This window comes from Pseudopodoces humilis, chromosome 2 (assembly GCF_049639895.1).
Source record: "Pseudopodoces humilis isolate 2021_Gansu_Grassland_sample_001 chromosome 2, ASM4963989v1, whole genome shotgun sequence".
Lineage (NCBI taxonomy): Eukaryota > Metazoa > Chordata > Aves > Passeriformes > Paridae > Pseudopodoces > Pseudopodoces humilis.
This window is the reverse complement of record NC_142201.1, coordinates 37039710-37064480: the sequence shown is the minus strand read 5'-3', so window position 1 is coordinate 37064480 and position 24771 is coordinate 37039710. Positions and strand designations below refer to the sequence as shown.

Sequence of the window (24771 nt, the reverse complement as noted above, 5' to 3'; positions counted from 1 at the left end):
ACCTTTCCCTAGGTCATCTTTTCACCACCCCTTTCATTAGCCCTGTCCCTGTCCATCACACTGCCAAGCACTAGGCCAAAACCTCTCTGTGTGCCCTGTCACAAGCTGGCATGGGAATGATGCAGTTTGCCAAGCCTGCCTCCTTCTGGCTTTATCACCAACTTGCCTCTTGACTCCACAGTGTGCCCGACGTCATTGCTCAGACATCCTCTGTCTGATTTGCTGCAATTGGCAAAGACCTACAAATTCCTCATGAAAACAAGTCCTCCAACTTGTGAGTGTAATGTTACTATCCTTAGTGTCTTCCCAGAATGCTGCAGTGTAATGATCTTTTTTTGTATTTGCTTTTCAGTTAATGAGATTAATTGTGGAACAGACATTTGAGAGACCTGTGTTTTTAGATCCAATCTCCAAAGGGCTTTGCGTGCTGAAATGTTCAGGTGATCAAGACAAGGCTGCATGTCCAAAAGTCCAGAGGTTAACCCTGGGATGACCAATCCCACATAAATAAAAGTCTTGTAATGCTACAGGGTCTTAGGAGTACTCACAGTGGATGAAATCCTGTGCTTCATCTTTCTTCTTGTCATCCTCTTGAACTTATTCATGTCATATAATCTATCGTTTTATAAGAGCTGAGAAGAGGAGCTAAACACGTCTGGGGCTAAAAGCTGTCAAGGGGACTTCAGCAATCTGTTGCCCTCGCAATATCTAGTGAAAGATCTTCCACTTGGCAATCAACCTGTCCATGTAAAAGAAGTGCACACTTTGTGACATGCAACACAACTTCAAGTGGAGGTCAGATAACTGACATGGCTAACTTCACCTAGCAAGAAATTCTCAGATGAGAAATATGTCAGGACACACTTAATGGTGTATCAGAGAAGAACTTATGAGGCTCAGCTTTGTTTAAATTAGGGATTTTAAATGAGACCATGTACAACATGTGTGTCACTACCTGCGCCATTCCTGAGTCTTCCAGCCTATCAAAGTCTTTGCAATGGCGACAAAAGCCATATGTATACAGTTTTATAACAGCTCTGATCCATTAATTCCCAGTGAGTTTCAGCTGAGTATCTGCAGGGCACAAAAAACCCTGTATAGTAGTCAGAGCAGTTCTTTCAGCCTTATTCAAAGAATGTTCCTAGTTCTGTCACCATTTCATGTTATAGTTTCCAAGCATCTCTGTTGAAAATTTTACAACCAAAACTGCAGAGCATGAACAGGTAGGGGAGAGATCACTCAGGCCATACTTAACCATTGCTTTTCAGGAAGTTGTAGATGTGAAAAAATCCTTACACTTGTGAGGACTGAGGTGAGAATATACCTGATCAGGACTGAAAGGTCCTGAAAAATGTTTCTGGCTGGGGTTTACTTGGGAGGAAGATCGCAGATAAGAAAAAAACGTGGTCAAATATCCTCTCCCCAGATATGCTCAGATTGGTTTTAGATATGGGATAAAATGCAAGACTTAAGAACGCACATTTACCTGGATTTGCAAGGGCATGTAGTAGGACATGGGGCAATGGCTTTAAGCTGAAAGAGACTAGGTTTAGATTGGCTGTTATTAACAAATTCTTCATTGTGAGAGTGGTGAGGCACTGGGACAGATTGCCCAGAGAAGTTGTGGATGTTCCATCATTGGAACAAGGCCAGGTTGTATGAGGCTCTGAACAACCCAGTCTAGTGGAAAGTGTCCCTACCCTAGGTGAGGGGGCTGGAACTGGAAGATCTTTAAGGTCCCTTCCAACCCAAGCCATTCTATGATTCTGTGATTGCCAAGTGCATCACAATGCTGGCAACTGCAAGAATTGATGCATGGAGCACAGGAACTGAGATGAGTTCTCTAGTTGGTTGAGCATTGAGTGCAGCTTTCCATGACACCAGAAGGATTTAAAATAGTTATCGACAGCCTTGCAATTATTACTCCACCTAAGACTCACTAAGCAAAGTTCGAGGATGTATGAACTGTCTTATGAACACATGATGAGCTAGAAAACTGCTCTGAGAAGTAACAGTTCTTTTAAAATTCTGCTGGGGCCACCCACAGCTGCATGAATCAGTCTTCAGGCTCATTTCCTTGCTTCCTGACACTTCTGGTGTGCATGTATATATATGAGTATAAATGTTTATATTCAAATGTATATAGCTGGTAACAAACTGATATATATGTATATAGATGGTAACTAAAAGTTTCCAGAATAAACTAGATCCTGTTACACATGTAACATGACATGATATATGACAGTGTGTGAGATAAAAGGGGAAAACAGGTAGATAATAATTAGACCTTTCAGTCTGACTTCAGTTCCAGGCACTAAGCAAATACACACTCCTTGTGTACACCAAAATCTACCAACAGCTGAACAATATCCAGAATGGATTTGACAAATTGTGTGAAACCAAATAATTTTTCCTCCTGCCCCAGTGTAGTAGATTTTGTGAACAGCAATAGATGTTGACGTTATTACACTTTGTTTCTTTCTATCAGACTAGAGAGTCATAGCATAAATTAACTTTCAGCAGCACACATGCAAAACCAGAAAACATTTCTGAATAACGCAACTGAGGCTGATATTCTGTCGGAACAGAAGAATAAATCAGAGAGAGTTTCTTGCACTCTTTTCTTGAACTCCCTATACTTCGAAATATCTTGGACTCCAGAGTAAATAAGGTACTTCTTAGCTGTACAGGTAATGTGAGACTAAAAGGAATTCCTGGAATGCTTTGGAAAAGAGACTTAGAAACATCATAAGTTAGTCTTATGAGGAGCAGCTGAGGGAGTTACGGTTAATCCTGGAGAGAAGGAGGCTCAGAGGAGACCTTGCTCTCTACCACCACCTGACAGGAGGCTGTAACCAGGTGGGGCTTGGTTGGCAACCAGTGACAGGATGAGAGGACACAGCCTCAAGCTGAACTAGGGGAGGTTCAGGTTGAACCTCTGGAAGAATTTTTCACTGAAAGGGTAGCTAAGCATTGGAATGGGCTGCTCAGGTAGGTGGTGGAGTCATCATCTCTGAAGTTCTTCAAGTGGATGTGACTCTCGGTGCCATGATCTAGCTGACACGATGGTGTTCAGCCAAAGGTTGGACTCAACGGTCTCAGAGATCATTTCCAGCCTAAACGATTCTGTGGTTCTGTGATTCTGTCTGCTTAAATGAAAGAAGTGACCTGGAGGAATGATAATTGACGAAGGTAAAACATGTATTTGCAGAGCCTCTGCAGTTACTCATTCTGACAACTTACGGATAAGCAAAGGGCTTAATTTTCTGTGAACATATGTGGGAATTAAAGGCAAAGAGAAGTGCAATGTCACTTCCTGCATCTCATAATGATCATATTAATGGAAGTGAAAACAGCCTAGGATCCTGCAGCAAGATGAAAAATGTACACAGTGCCCATATTTAGGGCTTGTGGCATGGTGTTTATAATTATAACTATCAATAAACTCCAGATAGGTAACTTACTTGGATGGTTGATGACAACTGCAGAAATGTTAAAGAGGCTCCAAACAGTCTTTACAGAAAAAGTAACACTAGCAGCAGCAATCATATTCTTTACCATCCCTGACCATGCTAACCTTTTAAAAAAGCAACAGATAGAGTGAGACTTCAGAATAAAAACATACATGGAATTGAACTTAGCATTCAAAGATTGTACAAACATGCCAAAACTATTAAATCTTTTCTTGCAGCAGTGTGAACAGAAAGGTTTGTTCCACTGGCTCCTGGCTAGGTCAGTTCACCATCAGCCAAGGGGAGAGAATAACCAGAGCAACCTGCCAGCAGCGTCCTGTGTAGTCCCAGCACACGCAAGAACTGTAACAGCTGCCACTGGAAAACAAAGTGGCTGCATTTATCAAGAACAGTGCAGGAATTCAAAGTCCCTAACAAAGACTCTGAGAAATGTATAGCATCCAAATTTGCCGTGCAGAAGCATGTGCTATGATGACACCTTCCTTAATTAAGGTAAGGAACTTCCATTTAGCACCACAACTACAAAGCCAGAAATGTTCCCAAAGAGACTCATGCACAGGGAGAGATGTTTTTAGGCACTGCACGTTTGTCACCTGACATTGTCTGTGCTGCCATAGTTTGTGACCTATATAATGCTACAAAAGGCACCAGTTCTCTGTCCATGGCATAGCTCCACAAAAATACATGTCTAGCAGATACACATTATATATTTATTATATATTATACATTGCTTATCAGTAACACATTTACTATGTAAGTGTGTCACTGATATATTACAGTCTGAATAGACTAAAAACAGCTGGGTTTACTCCTTCACCCTTCCTGGAGAAAGTCATCTAGTGCCAGTGACCAAGTTCTCCAGATCATCATGGAGATATGGGGATTCACAGATGCAGTGCTAAAATCCTGCATTTTTTTTTCCTCAGACCTTCAGGAAGTATGATGTAATAGCTAAAAATTAAGCAGTGTTTTGGATATCACCACTTTTAAACACAGGAAACTATACTGGCTAATCAGGTAATAGCTGGCTGATGACTTTCAGAAAATTATTAAAGGTTACTTTTGATTCCTGTGAACACAGCATGTACATGTGCTGGTGTGTATCCTCATCCTCAGGGCAAAAAAAAGGGTTCTTGCTCAAAAGTCAAGTTTTTAATTTAGAGGGAAAGTTGAACTTTTAGAACAAATAAGTGTGTCTCCAGACTAGAACAAACAAACAAACAAATTTTTTATGGTCCTGTATTAAAAAGAAAAAAAATGTTTCTGATCGTAATGTCCTTAAGCTGTTATTTATTTTACACTGAAATACAGACTCCCCCCTACATATGATTCATACTTTTAGAATTATTTTTATACATTCCTCTGAACATATCTATTCCAACAAAAGATTAATGCAAAAGGTCATCTCTGTTGTTCCCATTGTGTGTTAATCTAAGTCTCTGGTATGAAATGCTGTATTTATAATCCAAAGAAAAGAACAGGGATTGTCTGATGTGCTACTGAAAGTTATCAGGTCCCAGGTTTAGACAGGGGATAATGTAATTCTTTGATAAACAGCCACTGTTTCTTCAAACCCAGCTGCCTTTGGCATATCAAATCTGTCAGAGGTGCTTACAGCAGCTCATAGGTTATTATAACACTCAACATAAATTCCCATTGAGAAATGGCAAATCACATACCTTCAATGATTTTCATATTTGGTGACAGATTACTATGCACTGTATTGTTTCCAGAATAAACTTCTATTTCCAGGAGTGATGTAAGGTTAAAGTTATGAAACGACTCCATGTTCCTAAGAAACCATGTTTTCTTAGATGTTAAATTAAAAATATTGATCCAGAAGTTCAGAAAAAGTTCATAATTGAGTTTTTTGGGGGAGCTTTAACTTAAAATATTAATTAATATTTAAGTGTGTAAAAAAAATCATAAGGATTTTCAATATTCCTGGAAGGGAATAAAACTGAATTTCAGAAGAGTTATTCAGCACACTTGAAAATCAACAAGAATCTATTTAAATGCCTCCCTAAATCCAGAAAGACCTGATTTGGAATAGTTTGATATGAAAATTGATTTATGATGCCAAATTAAAAACAAATTCATTCTCATGTTAATTAATGCATTTTATTAGATATGCAGAACTCAATAAAACCCAGAATTTATCCATCATAAAGAATTTCCCCATGAGTTGGAATCTAATATATGCATTTATAATTTAACTGTCTAGCCTTTGATATACCAGCAATGCTTGGGGTCATTATCTCCCAAGAAAGAAAGTTACAGCAGGAAAAATGTGGCAAAAATGTACTGGTACAACCCTATTGGCACAGACCAGAGGACTGAAGAATGACAGGGTCTCTCCTTCCTCACACATTCATTCTATCACAGAATCACAGAATGCTTTGGGTTGGAAGGGACCTTAAGGGTCATCTAGTTCCAGCCCTTCTGCTGTGAGGAGGGACACCTTCCACTAGATGAGGCTGCTCAGGGCCCTATCCAACCTGGCATTTGCATTGTTCTCAACTCTGCTGGGCATTAGCTACCCTACCTCAAAGGCTGTGCTTATGCACAGAAGAGTTTCAAGTGCGGAAAGGAGACTTTAGACAGAGAAACTGAACAGAGAAAATAGGAAGTAAACTGGTAGCAGCTTGCTGTATGCAGAAAGCATAAGAAAGTAGTTTTCCAGTGGGAAGTGGTTACACATGGGTAGATTTAATGGGACACATGTTCCTCAAGGACTGCTCTGGAGATAGTATGTGAGTAAAGCAAGACAAACACAGCAGGTGGACTGAAGAGGGAGGAAAAATTAAAAAAGAAAGAGAATGCAAAAAGCGGACCAAGAAAGGAACAAAACAGCACCAAAAATATAAACTATACCAAAGCACATAAATATCCTTTAGGTATAGAAACGGAAGCAGTAATGAAAAACCCAGAAGTCAATATGAAGAAAGTTTTTCTTAACCTTCTTGCATGCCTGCTTTCTAGGTTGGGGTGGTAACTACTTTGGGACAACAAATCTTCTCAGCCCACTTTTGCCAAGTATCTTATTTACAAAGGCTTAACTGGTGGGAACGACTAATTAGAATAGTGTGATCTCCAATCAAGATAAATTAATCCGACATTTCCCTAGTCTGCTGGACTCCCCAAATGTGAGCTATGGCTCCAGGAGCAGCCACCTGGGCACCATCTGTGGTTCAGCTCCCAGTGGAAGGTTCACAACTCATGCAGGCTGTGCCAGCAACTTTCACTCAGCTTAACGCTTCTGCATCTCACTTTAGCTTGAGATCTTTTAGGCAAGGTAGAAATCCAGACAACTAAATTGCCATGTAAATCTCAAAGGTTCTCCACTTCTGTCTTTCACACCTATTGCATAATGCCTGGACTGGGAATTGGCCTATGAGGCAGCAGGACGGTCACTGAGACAGCAGCTCAGAACCTGAGCTACCCTGCCAGGTTCACTTCTCAGAGGGCTGCAATATTTCAATCCCAGTGTTTGACAACATCCAGCTGGCAGGCTGACAGTGAGACACTCAGAGCACAAGCTGGAGAGTGTTTATTTTCCAGCAGGTGAACATGTGAGGAACAAAGTTCTGCTTGGTGATGATATCTTCAATCAGCTAAGTAATAGGGCACCTTAATTGATATGAGTAAGTTTTATACAATGATACTGGAAGAAAACATGAGCTCTTGCTAAATACCTTGCAATGGAGGATTTTGGAATACTTTTTTTTTGCCTGTGAAATACACAATATACAAATATTGCAAGCATTATTGTATATTGTTGGTGCTGCCTTACACCAGTTTAAGGCTGCATTTTGAACACAGTAGGTTATTTACTGTACAACAGAGCACAGCCCAGGGAACAGATGTGTGTTGGTACCTAGAAAATCAGCCATTGAGTGTCTCTCCCGTTTGTCAATGTCACACAGATTGAGTGTGCTGACAGCTGCCAAAATAATTGCCTGTTGCTGCTGTGGACACCTAACCTTTCCCTCTGTATTTGGCACTGCTGAGTCCACATCCCGAATCCTGTGTCCCTCCTCACTTCTGCACAGACATTGAGGTGCATGAGCAAGTCCAGAAAAGGGCAATGGAGCTGGTGAAGGGTCTGGAGCACAAGCCTTATGAGGAGAAGCTGAGGGAGATGAAGGGGAGAAAAGGAGTTTCAGGGGAGACCTTATCATTTTCTACAACCACCTAGAAAGAGGATGCAACCAGGTGGAGGGGTGCTCCCTTCTCCCAGGCAGCCAGCAACAGGAGAAAATGGCCTTAAGCAGTGACAGGGGAGGTTCAGATTGGACATCAGAGGCAATTTCGTGATGGAAAGGGTTTCTAAATTTCATGGTGGTGGAGTTACCACCCCTGGAAGATGTTCAGGAAATGACTGGATGTGGCACTCAGTGCCATGGTCTTGTTGACATGGTGGTGTTTGGACTCGATGGTGTCAGGGATCGTTTCCAACCTAAATGATTTTGTGACTCTGTAACTCATCATAAGCATCCCATTGTAGTCCTTAAAGTCAGTAAGAGCCTGACTTTCCGAGCAATCGCTAAGCAATTGGCTTTATTTGTGCTGAATTACCACCTAGCAGTCCACGGAGTTTTTGTGCACACGGGTGAATAAAAACAATTTAGAGGTCTTTATTTATTTATGGGTGTTTTACTTATTTACACGGCCCAACCCACGGCCCATCCACAACTCCCGGCCGCCCCTCACGGCCCCGGGAGGCGCGGCCTCGCCGGCTCCGACCAATCAGCGCGGCGGCAGCCGGGGCGCGGGGCGGGACTGGCGCGGGGGGCTGTCACTCAGGTGACGTCAGGGCGGGATGAGCGGGCAGGCGGAGGTATGGCGGCGGGGATGTGTGCGCGGGTGTGGCCCGCGGCAGCTGTCCGTCCTCTCTGAGCGGGCCTGGAGCTGGGCAAGGGGGCCGGGTGGCTGCGCTGCCGCCCCCGTCTTCCCAGGAGGAGTGGTGTATCCCGGGTTGGTGTGCGGCTGCAGCTCTGTGTGCAGGCCCCCGCGTACCCTCCAGGGGCTGTGGAGGCAGCATCTCGGCCCGGACGCTGAGCGCCTCCCTCGGCCTGTGCGGCTCCTCTGCGGAACACAAAAGTGGATAAAGCTGAGCTTCATCCCAGCCCCGGGGTGTCCTTTTCGCTCTCAGGAGCCGCTACAGCGGCACTTGTGCTGCCCCGTCCCCGCTCATTCCGCAGAACATGAGCGGGTCTTGTGTTGGGATCAGTTCCTCCAGCTGTCTGTGCTGGTGGAGGCCCTGTGGTCCCCTGGGGCTTTGGCAGAGCCTGTGCTGTCTCCTGTCCCTGGGTCAGTCCTTGCCTCTGTGCAGGCTGCTGCTTCACTCAGTGGTTACCACTCTGATTTCAAAATGTTTGCAAGGCTGTGTCTTAATGTCATATTCTTATGGTTCAGGCAGCTAATTAGGTCTGGAAAAGCTAGACATGGATATATAGAGAGGGTCAGAATCATTTCAGTTTATGCTTTCAAGCTTCGTTTTCTAATGCAGAACATAAGGTGTGGAGTCATAAAGTGACTTACCCATTATTGTATGGAAAATCTTTGAACCAGAGGTTCAGTTTCTCATTTAGTACTCTTAAACAGAAGAAATACAAACAGGCTTGCAATTTTGGTTTACTTCTTAATTGTCTGATTTTTCTTCATACTAATCGGTAGATGTGTAGACTGGGAACACTTTCTTTTTTTAAAAATAATATTGGGTTTTGTTTCATTTCTAGGTTAAAGTGAAAATACCTTTTGGAAACAAATACCTTGATGCTATTTTTTCTGTCCCAGAGAAGAAACCAACATATGGAGTGGTTCTTACTCATGGAGCTGGAGGAGATATGAATTTCCCTCACTTAGTGTCCTTGGCAGCCTATCTTGCATCCCATGGAGTTCTGTGCCTGCGGTTTACTTGTAAAGGCCTTAATGTTGCCTACAGGACTAAGGCTTTCAAAGCAGTTGTGGTAAGGAGTGACCAAATTCTTAGACCAAAGCTTAGATCCATGGGTGTTGTCTTGCAGGTTTCTTAGATTAGAGATAAGTCAAGCAACACTGGGAAAATTAGAACCAATGTTTAGATAAATGGAACACTGTGTGTGAACAGAAACAGCAGAAGTAGTTCTTAGGTGGGCAACAGCTGGAACAGCTGCCACAAGTGTGTGGGTTTGAGTCCAGGGAGAAAGAAAAGCTTGCCAAAAAGCAAGGGTGTTTCGTGGGAAAACTTATGGCTTGAAAAAAATGGAAGAATTTCAGATGGAAACGAGCTGGGTGATCTGGGAGGGTTTGGTGAGTGGAGGGAGAAGAAAAGAGACAGCTTTGGAAGCAGTTTTGAGAGGAAGTTGGTCTGAGAATTGTGCTGCATCTTAAAGGGTTCTCAGGTGTGAGAAACAGACTTTTGGGAAAGAGTCAGGGACAGGGTCACAGCAGGATTTTGAAGCAAGAGAGATTGGAATCAGCATATGACAGCCTTAGAACCAAAGTAATCTTTGATTCCAAAATCAATTCAAAGTGTTATCTGCATGTGTTTATCTCTTTCTGCTGCTGCCCTATTAAAGATGTCCTTAGGTACCTATGTTTTGCTAAAATAAGCAGCCTTCTGTTGCAAGAATATCAGTTTAAGATTATCCCCCTGATCTGGAACATGTAGGGAGGAGTGGAATTTTTTTCCTGTTTATCTAGGGACTCTTGGTGGGGCATAGGAAGTGCTTTGCTTTGAGCATGAGGCTTTTTCATAGGGGAACAAAGTCCAGGTCTAAAGAAATTTTGTATGACGTCATTGTGATTATATGTACAATTAATTTGAAGTCAGACTTTGCTGTTTTTAATGTGGATTTCCATTCTTTTTGGAAGAAGTATAATGTTGTTAGTGTGTTTATTTTAATATGCTGCTATGTAAAGGTAATTTTAAGGCGTCTGCTAAGATAGCATTTGATTAGTCGTCTCCTAAAACCTGAAAAAACGTTGCTGAATTTTATCTTTTCTGTCAGGATTAACTGATCAAGTCACAAACTTTTAATTGGAAATATATAACTTCAATAAAGGCATTTTTGCCAACTCAAAGGCTGTGCCTTTTGAGGGCCAAGAGTGTGCATGGCGTCTGTTACTATAAGTGACTTGATACATAGTAATCACTTATGTTTTGGTAACTTGATAAGGCATCTGATATTTTAGACTTACTGAGAGCTCATGTGAAATAGATTATGTTTATGTTGTTGCTGCAGAATTTTATGAAACCATTTGTGTGATAAAACCCAAGAGAGCACCTTATACGTATCTGTTCTTTGTTTAATCTACAGTGTTGAAAGACCTTCCCATTTTCTGTGTAGTAGCTACAAACAGAAGAGATCCCCAGCTTCCCAGCTGTCTTAATTCTGAATTGAAATGCTTCTCTTTCTCTTATTTCTTTAGGAATACTTAAAACTTTCTGATGATTATAAACTTTCTGGTGTTTTCCTTGCAGGTATTGTTTTTATAATCAATAATTTTCTCTCTTATACTGTCTTTTAATAATAGTAATCTGCAATTCCAAGTCTGTCCCACTTTGGTGAGAAGTGAATGAACCCTCCTTATGATACCATACATCTTACTGCAGAGGAGGAAAGAGCAATAGATTGTATTTTCCAGGTACTTAGAGAGAAAACATCCTTATCACTTAGAAATTATAGGGCATGAGTTTTATGATTATCCATGTGCACTTTATAACTGCAGGTCTTGGAGAATTCTGCTTACTGATAAATGGAAAACAGTCTTTCCAAAGCAGATTTTGATAATCTAAACTTAGCAGCAGACAAAAAACATCAGCTGTGTTATGTGAAAAGGGGAATAGATGGGTGTGATTAGGAATATCTGGATAGGGGAAATTCTATGTTTTCTCTTAAGTGAAACCAAATCTGTGCTGCTGTAAGAATCAGCCACTCCTAAGACTTAGTTACAGCGTATTGTTAGCTTATTTGCCTGCTCTTTGAGGAGATACTTTGATACTCCCTTGCTGGTACTGTCTGACTTCATGTTACTAGTTCATACATTTTTTCCCCTCCCTTCTACTTTTACTTCTAGGCTTAAGTTCAAGGTGTGCATAAACACTTGCTGGATTTGTTTTGCAAGGAAGGTGAAATCTAGCACAGAATTTTGTTTTGAATTTAAGTAAATTGAGGTTGCATGAAAATAATGATAATGGATCATAGCATGGCTATCTCGAATTTCCAGGCTCTGGAGCATAGGACCAGTCCCTCTCTTCCCTTGTGCCCAGGATGGGCTGTTGTTCCTTCCAGTATTACAAGGGATTCCTATCCCTTTTCTTTCTTTTCCCCTTGTTTTTTAAACAGGGATGTAAATGTAACAACTAGACAAATATCTTAGCAAAAAATTTTGAAATTAGAATTAATGTTTTTCATGGAGTAGAACATCCCTAGCATTTTTTACCACCAAAATACACTCAGTTGGCTTGGTTTTGGGAGTTGTTTACTAAATTAGAATGTAGATGAGGTAACAGCAGATAATACTTTTTTCCTGTATTTCTATCTGGGAGAAAGGCCGTTCCATGGGCTCACGAGCTGCTGCCTCTGTGATACGTCAGCTGAGCCAGGATGATGATGATGATGGTTTCATTCAAGGACTTGTGTGTTTATCTTACCCATTGCATCGACCAAAACTGCAGTCCAAGCTCCGGGATGAGGATTTATTACTGATCAGCTGTCCAGTGCTGTTTGTCTCAGGATCAGCAGATGAGATGTGTGAAAAAGTGAGTACCCTTGTAAATCCTGCTATGGAAGGGCAGTCTGGAGGAGAAGCAGTGAGCCTCAGCGATGTCTGTATTTCACTTGATTAACAATCTTCCTTAAATAGGTGTCTTCTGAAGGAAGCCGTGGGTAGGCAACTTAATCAGACACAAGGAAGCCTGTCAGTGCTTTCTTTTGCTGCTTACAACTTAGTAGATCATGCTTCATCTTCCACTTTAGCAAGCTCATCTTTGGGCCACTAAAATACCACTGATTTAAATGGTATTAGTAGGACTGTACAAATTAAAAGTGGCCTATGGAAGGAGAGAGTTATTTGCTATTTTATTTTAATCATTTCAGGTTACAAAACCTGTGCTGTGCCTCCAATTTCACACTGGTCACATTTTCATGACAAATTCTAGCAAAGCAGTTCTACCCTGAAATCAGGCTTCTGTGGTAGAAAGTGATACTTTTGTAGAGATGAAGAGCAGGTGTGCAGAGGCAGGGAAACAGTGCTCTTCTGCCTTGTTTACTTGCAAACAGGTGGCTGTTGTTCTTGAACAGATCAGTGTGAATTTGGAGCTATGTGCAACTGGCATTTTCCATGCTTGGACAGTTTCTAAGGAGCCATAGTGCTTTTGTAAGGAGTTGTCACCAAAACACTGAAGTACTGAACCTAGCAACCAGCAGAACCTTGGTGTGCCGTCTTAATGGGGAAATCTTTAACTTTGTGAGCTTGTTCTTAGATCTGTTGCTGAGAAATTTCAACAGTGTCAAAGCCAGTCCCGAAGGAGTTACATTGCTAATCTGGCTTCAATGCTAAAATTTTATTGCCAGCACTACCCTCTGACAGTAAATGTGGGCTCCTTTGTCAGTATGGGGAGTGCCCGTACAGGGTTGTGACCTATGCAGGTTTTGAAGTTCTAATTTTCTGCTCTGCTCTGTTTGAGTGAGGGTGAAGCTTTGAGCAGATCCCAGTATTCATTTCCTGAATAGAGACTACATCCCATTTTCCCATCAAGGTGTTTTTCATGTGCGCGCAAATCCATTTGGTTTTTAGGAGCTGCCTATTTTGCATTACACAGGCAAAGCAAGAGACATCTAGGAGTTCCAGAGTTTGTAGCAGCTGATTCTCTAATATTTGCACATTTTTTTTCTCCATAGCAATTGCTAAAAGGTGTGGTGAGCAAAATGAAAGCCCCTAAAAAAATCCATTGGATTGATAAAGCAAACCATGGGATGGCAGTCAAAGGACGAACAGCAGATGACATCATGGAAGAAGTAAATGTGCAAGTTTTTTCTTGGCTTAGAGAGAATGTTCAACCTCAGCACAAATAATTTGTGGTGTTCAAGCATCTTCATTTAGTTTTTCCTAAATGTGGCAAATAAATGGTTTGTTATTTTTAGAGGCATATTTTTTTAAAAACCAATCTTTTCAGAGGTCTGACTGCAAATGAAAATAAAGCTTTGTATGAATGGAAAAAATATGCAAAACAATAAAGAACTTCTTGAAGGACAGAAAATATATCATGGCAGCATTGTTCTCTGTGTTTCTATGCAAATAACCATATACAGCTTGGGAATGCAGAGGACTAAGTAATACTGTGGACTAATATTTAAAGTAATATACTGGAAAAAATCTACTTGGACAGCTTATCTTTAGGGGTGTTCAACTTCTGAGTACATTACTGATGCTGTACTCACTTGCAATTAAAACCTACTGATTTGTGGGGTTTTGCTAAAACACCCCCTGAGGCTGGTGAGCCTGGTGTACTCCTTTGCCTTTGGTGCTGTGTCCTGGCCTTCCCAGGTGCTTCCAATGCAGTTAGGCAGGGAGAGGAATCTCTGGTTGTTGAGAGTGTCTCCCACCTTAGAGAGCCAGATTCTGCCTGTGTGAGGAGGAGGAAGAGGTAATGCAGGCACAGCTTGGCATGTGGAGCAAAGAACATGGTTTTGTTCCATTTTGAGAAGTCCCCTTCACCAATGTCCTTTGTGTAAACGACTGATCACAGGGGCCCTCTGATAAATAAAAACTGTTAGACAAATTGTGTTTAGTGATGGAGGAACTCCTGGAGCAGGAATCAGTTCTGCATCCATTGTGACATGTCACACAAGGCTTCTATCCAGAGGGGTCTAAAGAGGCAGGCCAGGGTCTGCACCACATATCTCATTAACAGGAGGCACTCAGGTCCCTTCCTGAGCCCTGACACTGCAGAGTAGATGAAACACTTTGTGTGTACTGACAGCCTTTCTCATTATGAAAATAATGAGGGCTGTGAGTAACCTGTTAGTATAACCAAGCTTACAGCAATATTGGAATTGAAGTTTTCCATCAGGTTAACAGGATTTATTATGAACCCCACAGCATTGTCTTTGAGATTTTCTAAGAAAGGGCAAAGTTATGGTATGAAAAAAGATACCTTTGGATGGAGAGATAGACAGACAGTAGTGGGGAAGATGTACAATTCTCGTCTGCCCTTTTTTTGCAGAACAGTTTCATGTTTGTGAAAAGACTCACTATAAACAAGCATGAGTAAAAAGTATCTGCATTTCCAAGGCAACTTAGGACAGGAACACATGACTGATACAAACATAGTTTTTATTTTAAAAAAGAAATTATAAAAATGTGTTTGAATAAGGCTCTGCCACCACTGCATGATAAAAAGGAAATCGGGGGTGCTTTGTTTTCTTCCATATGTCAATCATGAAATGGTAAACTTTAAAATACCCACTGACATTATCCAAAGGCGTAGTAAGCCAGATTTTTCTTCTTTCTTTAAGAAGACAGTCTGAATGTAGATAAATACCAAAAATATTATTTACTTCTGTCAGAGTTCATCTTTGGCCTGCAGTCAAAAAAGAAGAAACATGTTTCAGTTAACTGGAAGCCTAATTTTTCACTGTCTAGTCCTGCAAATACATCAAGAAGTGTTTCTAAGTTCGATAGGTGTTAATGGCCTGGCCTGATAACTGATACTGTGAGGTACTGAGCAGCCCTGCTCCAGCAGGGCTGAGCAGGAACTGAAGACACTCAGCACTTTACATTTAACTCTGCATGTACCGTACCTTTTTTCGGTGGCAAGTGCATGGGAAAAGGTCATCATCAGGCTGTGGCACCTTCTCCATTCCATCTCTGATTTTTGGTTCACTCACTTGCAAGCTGGCATATTCCTGGTTTTAAAAAAAGGAAGGTATTGTTAATCCATCATTTTTTTAGACTGTACATCTGGTTACCAATACTGTACCAAATCAGCTGAGCAATTCTGTAAAACCTCTGGAGCTACACAGTCTGTTCCTGCAGACTCTGTCACAGACAGGGTGAGGGAACACTCAGCTGCAAACAGGAGTCCCTTCGGGTGCCTCCATGGAGTTTGGTATCTCGGTGCTAATGCACAGATATTTTCAGCTGTGGTTCACAGGGTGTGTGTCTGATGTGGAATTCTTTGATCATTGTGGGCAACATATTCTGGCAGATTAGATCAAGATTTATGGGATCCCACTGCCTCTCAAAGAGCCAGTGTAGTCTTAAGTGGTTTCATAGGATATAATTGAATACAATGTTTGTAAACCAAATGAAGATTTTAATTGCTGCTGCTTGCTTTGTGGTTTCAAATACCAGACTGGCCAGTTTCCAGCAGCTCTGTTGCCCTAAATTCTTGCTGTGTGATTTCTATTTCTGTGCCAGTAGCCATTAAAAATATACTGACCTGGAAAAGTTTGAAATAGTAACAAAAAATGTGGTCTCCCATGAGATTGTTTCTTGCAAATTCTTGTCCAGACTTTGCAATATTTTTTGCCTGTCAAAGAAAATGAAAGTTGGGTTTATTTTTTTTTATTGTCCAGAACTAGTATTTATTTCAGGGTGCTACTGTTGGTTGTGGAGCTACAAATTATGTTGACAGTTTAGGACAACTCAAATAAAACATTCTTTTTAAAAGTTAAGGCATTCTTAGGAAAATGCTCTTTTCTTTTTTCTTTCCTGAAGTTCAATTTGATTTCAAATTAAGGACAATATTATGCATTTTTAAGTGTTTTTCTTGTTTGTAGAGTTGGTAAAAATAAATTTCAAGTCCTCCTAGTATTTTTTTTGGCCTTGTTTTAAAGAAATACAATTTTTGTTCTCTTCTCTCTTCTGCATACTTCTAAATGAATATTTTACCTCTTCATCATGATCTTTTGCCCACTGTAGTTTTTCTAGCAGATCACTCAGGTCACTTTTAAATGGGATGTAATGTTTCCATGGCTGCAGCTCGTTATAAAAGTGCTCATAGTAGATGGAGTCTTGCTTTAGCACCACACTGTTTCCTGCTAGTAGATAAGGCAATCTGTATGCTGCCACTGTGCCATCAATATTAATTTGATATTTATACTGGAAAGAAAAGGATCAGAAATTACTAAAAACCACAAGATCCTAGTGGCTTGGTTAGGTTATATTCTGAGGGCACTGGTGTTACTGACTTGCCAATATTGAGACAGGTAGGACTGGCTAGGCAAGCATCAATGTCTAAGAAGCTTTTATTATCTAGTTTGGAATTCATCACAGTGCAGAGTACACAGAGCTTCATCAATTAAGTTCTCCAGGAATTCTTAGGTGCTCATCCTCAGATGTGAGGGTAGATGTGCCACTTCATCCACTGATTCTCCCACTATGTTAGTTATGTTAGTAGTCCTGACCGCTGAATCAGGAAAAAGAAATAAAAAGGAACTTGAAGTTACATAGATTACACAAGGTTCTACAGAACCTTTAGAGGTAAATCAAACATTACTATCCTGAGGGTAAGAGCTACATAGCAGTTAATCCCACTGGAGGGATGTCTAGTCATGCTTGTTACTGGTGGTGTCCTAAAAAACTAAAAATCTCTTTATTTTCAGTAATACATGCTAAGTTATTTGATAATGGGAAACAGTGAGAACTGAGTTCTATGAAAAAATGATTAGTGGCTCACCTTAAAAAAATCAAAAAATGAAATGTGCTTAACAATAGGGCCATAGAGGCTTTCATCATGTTTAAAGAAAAAAAAGTTCGTGAAAGCAGCATCTATGATCTCTGGATATTTCCTGCTGAGTTTTACAAGCTCAAGCCTCTCTTTGCGGCTGTCACGTCCTCTCCAGAAGGCTGTGGTATTCTTTTCTTCCCACGATGGGCCGGTGTTTGCTTGGACTGACATCATATCCAGGCTGACTCTGCAGGAGGAAGAAGTGATTTAATAGTGAAGCCTACTGGAAACTTTTTAAAGTGCAGTTACTTAAAAGAGTTCATAGTACCTATAGGCAGAGAGCAAAGATGAAGGCAAGTCATGAGCACACCAAGATGTCTGTTACTGTATCAGTTATTTGCAGCAATAGAAACAGATAATGAATGTTAAGTTCACAGGCGTGTGGCATGAGAGCATCATTCAACAACCTGGCATATGGAAACAATACCTGTCAGCTGTCATGGAAAAAAATAGGTAAAAGTGGATATGGTTGCCAGAGGAGGTGATGCAAGGTAGTATAACTTGTTAAATAAAACATATTGCACATCCTTAAAAATGTTAAGAAATTAAACACACAAACTGGGAAGGCAAGGGATAGTAAATTTAGAAAAAGTCTTGACAAAAAAAAGGAACCTGAACTAAATGCAGTGAAACAATAGACAAGTTCAAGATGGATTACAAAGATTTCTTGGAAGCAAGCTGTCTTTGTAGTGTTTCAAGACAGAACAGAGCAGTTGCCAAGGCTAGTTATAGTCAGTAATCAAAGTAGGAGATGGTAGCTCCTAGTTCGAGAATTCCCGTTAACTATGTTGGGATTTGAAAGGTACACAAAAAACAGGTTCTAACAAAACCAGGAAAGAAAGACACGTGGCCAGTTGTCAACAAGTTCATGGGGGGACAAAAAAAGTAAACAATCAAATGCCTAGACTTGAAACACTCTTAAGTACTATTTTCAGTGATTTGACCATGTTTAGATAAATTTAGATTTTTGAAATGAAACACTGAAGTGTAATGTTAATATATTGATTACACAGTCACTACCTACCTAGGGTGTCAGTGTCTCAATGAGTAAACGAAAACAGTGACTATACTGTTAATACACAGATCTCTATGGAAGATGATTCATCATGAATTTTGTAAGAAGTTTAAGCCATTTCTTACCGTCCCATAGTCTCCAAAACTGAGTCTGTTAAGTCATATGTCGGCATAACAATGTCTTTTGACTCACTGGACCCACACCACGAGAAGATCGGGTGCAAGTTCTGTGGGGGCTTTCTTTTCTCCAGAGGCCAGTCCCCCAAATTAACAAAAAATTCTACATCTGGCATTTTCACCTAAACAGAACAAAGTAGGCACAAATGCAGTTTAACACAAAACAGTATTCTGCTGGCACCTTGGATTTTGAAAACAACCTCACTAGGAGGAAAAATAGCCAGTTGTCTAATATAGTTATTGTACCTGTAATAAATAATTGACATTTATAAACCTGCTAGAGGTACTGAGACCACAGAGTAAAGCCTACAAAATAATTTTTTTAAAAAAATTAATTTTAAAAAAAATTAAATTTTTTTTTTAAAAAAATATTTGTACAAAGTCACATAAGGCACTCTTTAGAGGATGGGTTCCTGTTACACTTTACATGATTGGCCACACAACCTTTTTATCAGGATAGCACTGGGACCTAGTCAGCAATTGTATAGTTCCAAGGTAAGTTGGATCACCCTGTTACTATATGGAAAATTGATGCTGGCTGGTAAATCAGTTTTCTGTCACATAAGTGATCTGATTCACCCTGTATCTGCAGGATGCCTAAATACAACAGAAGAGAAGAAACAGAAATAAACAGCCATGATGGGAACACCACATTTAGCCAGTGTTTCAGTTAATTATTAAGCATAACATCACTTACTTAAAATACTTGGTAGTGTGGAACCATACCTGAAATCACTGTTCCAGCCAAAAACCAAGAAAAATACTGTTGATGTCCAGAAAGCAGGACAGAGGGAATAGTTTTGCTGCTTTATGAAACTATGATGCACCCCTATATTAAGCATTGTGTGTGGTTTAGGTATTTTAAAGTGAAGTAAGAAAAGGTACAAAGAAAGGCAGCTTTGTAGTTTTCCTAAGAAAAGACCAGCTGCCTTGTGAGAAAACACTGAAAATGGTGGGACAGTTCAGTTTGGAGAGTCAGAGGCAAAACATGACATATGGCTGTGTTTTTCAGAACCCTAAAGGCACATGTAAGGTCACTGCAGAACTAATGTCATATCTCAGTTCACTTTATTAATTTCATTTTTAAAAAATATACGTCTCCAATATATTCCCCTCAGTTGCCTCTTTCAAAGCAAAAGAAATTAATAATTTGCCAAATATCAAACACTCTTCTAAATGGTGGAAGACACTCTTTTCCTTTCTAAGGGTGTTGCTACACAGTCTAATGCTCAGGACTAAACTTCATTACTACGGTGCCATCTAATGGTTGTAATAGGCATAAACCCTACAAATGGTGTTTTCTACACCTCCTCAGTGGCAGAATCACTCAGCAGTTTAAATCTTCTTCTCCAACCAACTATCTGCTGTCAGTCAGTGACACTATCCTAACAAAAATTCTTATTTAATGGTATTTAATGTGTTTTCTAGATCTGTAAACTCAGGTTTTGGAGTTAGCAATCCTTTTTCAACTTTTAGTCTAAAGTCCTTAGATGCAATTTAACGCCATTATTCCATGTCCAACACTACTGACACCAAGAACAGTTTACTTCCATCTTCCAGAGAACAATCTAGATAATTGTAGTCTACATTCATGTCTTCCCTTAGACATCATGTCCTCCTGTAGACAGTGTTAGATGAAACAATCCCTAGTTAATGTTCATTTGTACATTTAGTCATTTGTCCTATTTTCCTGTGTAATGTTAGTTCAGCTATGTTAGAAACTGAACCATGTTTAAAGCATGACACCCAAAGGCAGAGTAGCATAACTGATCACTAATCCTAAGGATAGTGGAAAGGTTACTTGATAGTTCTGTAACCTGTTATGTTAACTTGTGTTCAGCTTTTTGCAGAAATGTACCTGCAGAGACAGAATTTTCTATTAGATGCTATACAATGATTTATTTATTCTACAGAAAAATGCCCAAATCAACACACGCTATTGTGGCCTATCAAACTCTCCTATAAAAGCCTACTTATTCAATTAATTTTTGTGATATTCAATCAGATGGCATTCTAGAACACAACAGCTTCAAACAAGGAAAATCCATGACCTTTCCATAATTAATAAACAAGCAAAAGTTTTTCAACAGAAATGGCAACAAATATGCTGATGTGTACTTAAGCCCAGGCTTCTATAAATTAGGACATGCAGAGTTAGTGGCTGTACAGATGTACTTACTTTTCTTGTCAAAGAAAGCAGTATGGCATCCATGAAGATTCTGAAGCCAACGTGTTCCCCATACGTCTTTATATAAACCTGAAAATAAATGAAGGTTTTACTGGGTGATTTCATTTCAGAGAATAGCTGGCACAATTCAGAGCTTTTTTAATTGCACAGCAATTAGTCAGACAGATTATAGGGCTGTACAGATTTATGAATCAGCTGGGAAGCAACAGAAATCAAGCATACAGGAAAGAGATGAAAAAATAAAAAACAAGCTTTGCTTGCTTTTGCAGACATTCAAGGTCTGTTTCATGGAAACAGAAACTGTTGCCTATTTCTGTGGTGTTCCATTCTTCTGATTTCCATATAAATCTCCACTGAATTAAGTACAGCTTTTTTTATAAAGAAATGTAGCTCTGATCCTCAGTGCAGCTAAAAGTGGTATTTCTTTACCTCAGAATTATGCACAATGTAATTTATTGATGCACTTCAAATTAGATGATCGTGATGTCTTGCAGAAGTATTGCTCAGAGAACAGGAAACTGAATTAGCATTTAGGAGACTTGGGTGTGTGCCCAGCACTCATACTGATTGCCTGGAAAGTAATTTGCTTTCACTGTGTTTCAGTTGTAACGTGGACAAAAAAGCACTTACAAAGTAGGACAGACATTGCTGAGCTCATATACAAACTGCAAAGTATTCAAGGACAGAGAAGCAAGCAAAGTCTTGTTCTTAAAGAACACACTACAAGAAGCTTTTACAACTGGGAACAGACAAACTGCCCAGTAAACATGGCTTGCCACCAAACTCCCATATGGACTTCAGATCAACCAAATTCCATACCTCATTGTCTTTGATGGTGTAGTGACATAAACTCTGTCTTTGTCCAAACCTCTGTGGAATTTCTTTTGCAATCTTATCTGGGTCAACAATGGGAAAATTTGCTAGGTCTCTCTGAATCTGTGGAATGGTTTGAGGGCAGTTCATCTCTTCCATCCATGCACTGCTTTCCTCCTGAGGGCAGTCACAGTTTTCATGGTAAACAGGTCCTATTGGGAACACAATTATTATTTTATTTTTAATAAGTCATAATATTAAGCTGTTGAGATCACAGAACAGGGTCAGTCACTGAACATTCACTGCTTAAGGCCAAAACTTCAGCAACTCTAAATGGATGTATCTGAATTTTTTTTTTTTAACTCTAATATGGTCACATCAACCTACATCAGCTTCTGTGTGAGCCCTCTACCTGTATTTATTAGGCAACAGCTTCACAGCATTTACTTCCTTTTATTATTTGGAATACCATGTGTAGGACACATATAATGAATCCATAATTCCTATGAGATTTGATAGTCCAGAGAAGTACTGAGGTCCCAAGGAATCCTGTGCTTGTAGCAAAAGACATTCTGGGACACACTTCATGAGCCATGACAGGAAACCTGTGTGTAGTGGTGCGTCTTACCTTTTAAAATATACGGAGACTTTGCAACATGCTTATCTCCAGTTTTGACTTCTATCCTCAGGCTTTTGTAGCTTGCATACATCCTGTACCTCACAAGGAAGGAACCATCTTTCCTGTCCAATACTTGCACACCAACACGAGTGAACTGTTCTTCAGGAGCAGTGATCTTCACCTGGAATGTGTTTTCACCTGGTGATGAAGTGAACCTACCCAGAGAATAAGTGGGTGCTTAATAAAAAAGGAAACATACAACAGATTTCTTAGTCTGGCCTATTCCTTTGCAAGTCAACAGATTTCTAGTGGCTTCTCTGAGCCATGTTAGGCCTCTACAAGGACATCCTAACGTTCACTTTAACAGGTTAACAAGTCTATTATTTTACATTTGGAAGTAAAATGTTTCTAGATTACCTTGTTTTCCAGGTATAAAGGAAGTAAAGAACAAAGTAAAACTTCTTAATCATTATGGTAGCTTATATGGGGAGAAAAACAGGGAAAACATTATAGAGGGATCACATAATTCAATGTGTAAATGAGGTGTTTTGGTAAAATTCTCCATACATCAAACATAGAAAAACCTCCATAAAACCAAATAAAATAATCTGAATAATCATGAAGTTAGTACATATCATTGAGATATTAACAAGGTTGATACAGTCAAAGTGCTGTCAACTTCCTTCCACCTTTCTTCCAGGCAGTAATCAGGCTCTTGGGCTGTAACTCCTTAGTTCAGCCACTCCCACCAGCTGTCCTAAAACTTGTCCACACGTACTTGAGAGCTGCCAGTTCAATTAAATGCAAGAAATATTTACTATCCAAGTTAAGCTGAATTGGCAGCTTCCATACTTACACAAGCCATGGTCCACCTAATCTGGATGACCTTGATGGAGCATTCCAAGCTCCTATCTAGGTTGTATGACCAATTTTCCTAAATAAATGGAAAGCAATGAGTATCTTCCAAAAAATCACAGAATCACAGAGTTGTTAAGGCTGGAAAGGACCAATAGAGATCATCTAGTCCAATGCCCTTGCCAAAGCAGGGTCACCTGCAGCAGGTGACACAGGAATGTGTCCAGGGGGGTTTGCAATGTCTCCAGATAGGGAGACTCCACAGCCTCCCTGGGCAGCCTGTTCCAGTCCTCTGCCATCCCCAGGGGAAAGCTTTTCCTCACTTTAGGTGAAATTTCTGGTATTTTAGTTTATGGCCATTGCTCCTCATCCTATTTCATTCTTATGAAGTTTACCTATTGGCCTGCGGAATAACTCCTAAGCGTCTCTACTGATCTCGTGCCTCGGCACGTAGGAGAAATACCAATGTTCCCAACAGTGGAAATAAGCAGGATGCCTGAGCCTATGAAAATTAAATGTATTAGTCACTGCTAAAGTTTTGACAAAGAAGAATAAATCATTAATTTTTCCACTACTACGTATGTTTTGCTGCTGAACGTTCTCATCCACTTATCTCATCCCCTTGCGCCGTTATTTGATACTCCTTGAAAAGATTAATTAGCTCTTGCCAAATGATATAGAATCACGTGGAGAGCTTTTAGCCTGCTCTTTCTACGAGCAAATCGCAAGCCTCTCGGTTTGACCCTGCCCAGAATCTCCCCGAAAGCCGCCGCCGCCCTCACCTCAGCCCTTGGGCGTCCACGGCCTGCACATAGAAGTACCGTGCGGGGAGCGCGGCCGCGGCGCGCAGCCCGGGCCCCCACACGGTGCTGCGCTCGGCGCTCGGCCGCCCGCCCCTGCCCGCGGCCGCCGCCGCCGCCGCGGCTCCCAGGGCGAGGCACAGCGGCCACAGCGCACGCATCGGCAGCGCTACCCCCGACGGACGGACCCCGCCGGCACCGGCCTCCTGCCCTCGGCCCGCCGCCGGGCAGTCCCGCCCCCGGAGCGGCTCCATGGGGCGGGGCGGCGGCATCGCGGGGCGGCGCTGCCGGGAGGCGCCGGCCGAGCCCCTGGGAAGCGCCGGGTGAGCCCCCGGGAAGTATTGGGACCCGGAGCAGGAAAACGACTGGGGACAGCCGGCTCTTGCCCGCGGCCCTGATGTACGCATCCGGACATGTCTGAGCCGCTGTTTAACCCGTGACGTGCGCTAAAGTTCTTCCCCTCCCGCCTCCCTTCCCAAACATTAGGGTGGGAAATGGAGTTTACAGTCAGGAAAATGTATTTTCAAAATCCTCCCCAGAACAGCTGAAGGTGAAGAGCTTCTTTGCGCGGAGGGTGGCAAAGCCCTGGAACAGGCTGCTTATGGAGGCCGTGGAGTCCTCCCATCTGGAGACATTCCAAACCCACTGTGTTCCCATGCCACTTGCTCCAGGTGACCCTGCCTTGGCAGGGGGGTTGGATTAGATGATCTCCCGAGGTCTCTTCCTCCCCTAACAGTTTTGTGACTCTGTGATGTGTGGCTGCTGCTAGTGCAGGTCTGGCATTGTTTGGAGCAGAGATGAGGGGACTCCATCACCCAGTGCAGGTCTTGGTGATTCTTTGGCCCTTTGTCTGTCAAATAATCTAGTCTCCAACTGTAGAGAGCTAGTCCCAAACGCTAATGCTGTTCTTAACTACATACAGAATCATTTAAGTTGGAAAAGACCTCTAAAATACTTTCAACTTGGCTCCCTATTGCTTCTTTCTTGTTAAAGCAAACAATACAGAAAATTGAAACTCATCAGCAAGGACTCATGCATTTCAAAGAGATTTTGTATTTTACATTTTGAAATACTGCAAATATGCCTAAAGAAAAGCACACACAAATCAT

General features: G+C 41.1%; 2 protein-coding genes across 5 annotated transcripts; one reads left to right on the top strand and one right to left on the bottom strand.

Moving 5' to 3' along the window:
* Positions 1-8290: 8290 nt before the first annotated feature.
* TEX30 (testis expressed 30) lies at positions 8291-13726 on the top strand. 4 transcript variants are annotated; one of them, XM_005516476.3, is made up of 5 exons: positions 8291-8313; positions 9215-9445; positions 10890-10941; positions 12014-12222; positions 13364-13726. In XM_005516476.3, the coding sequence occupies exons 1-5, from the start codon at positions 8296-8298 to the stop codon at positions 13535-13537; spliced, it is 684 nt and encodes a 227-aa protein (XP_005516533.1). In that variant the 5' UTR covers positions 8291-8295; the 3' UTR covers positions 13538-13726. The 4 variants fall into 4 exon arrangements, with proteins under 4 accessions (XP_005516533.1, XP_014118899.1, XP_087907791.1 ...); XM_014263424.2 differs by lacking the exon at positions 8291-8313 and adding an exon at positions 8319-8450; XM_088051665.1 differs by lacking the exon at positions 8291-8313 and adding an exon at positions 8325-8450 and having other exon boundaries at positions 9273-9445.
* Positions 13727-14777: 1051 nt separating this feature from the next.
* Positions 14778-23934, bottom strand: POGLUT2 (protein O-glucosyltransferase 2). Its single transcript, XM_005516478.2, has 10 exons — positions 23645-23934; positions 22017-22222; positions 21395-21600; positions 20567-20644; positions 18337-18509; positions 17146-17383; positions 16359-16568; positions 15907-15996; positions 15266-15370; positions 14778-15045 (listed from the first exon to the last, which is right to left on the bottom strand). Exons 1-10 carry the CDS (start codon positions 23932-23934, stop codon positions 15028-15030), a joined length of 1614 nt encoding a protein of 537 aa, XP_005516535.2. The 3' UTR covers positions 14778-15027.
* Positions 23935-24771: the final 837 nt, after the last annotated feature.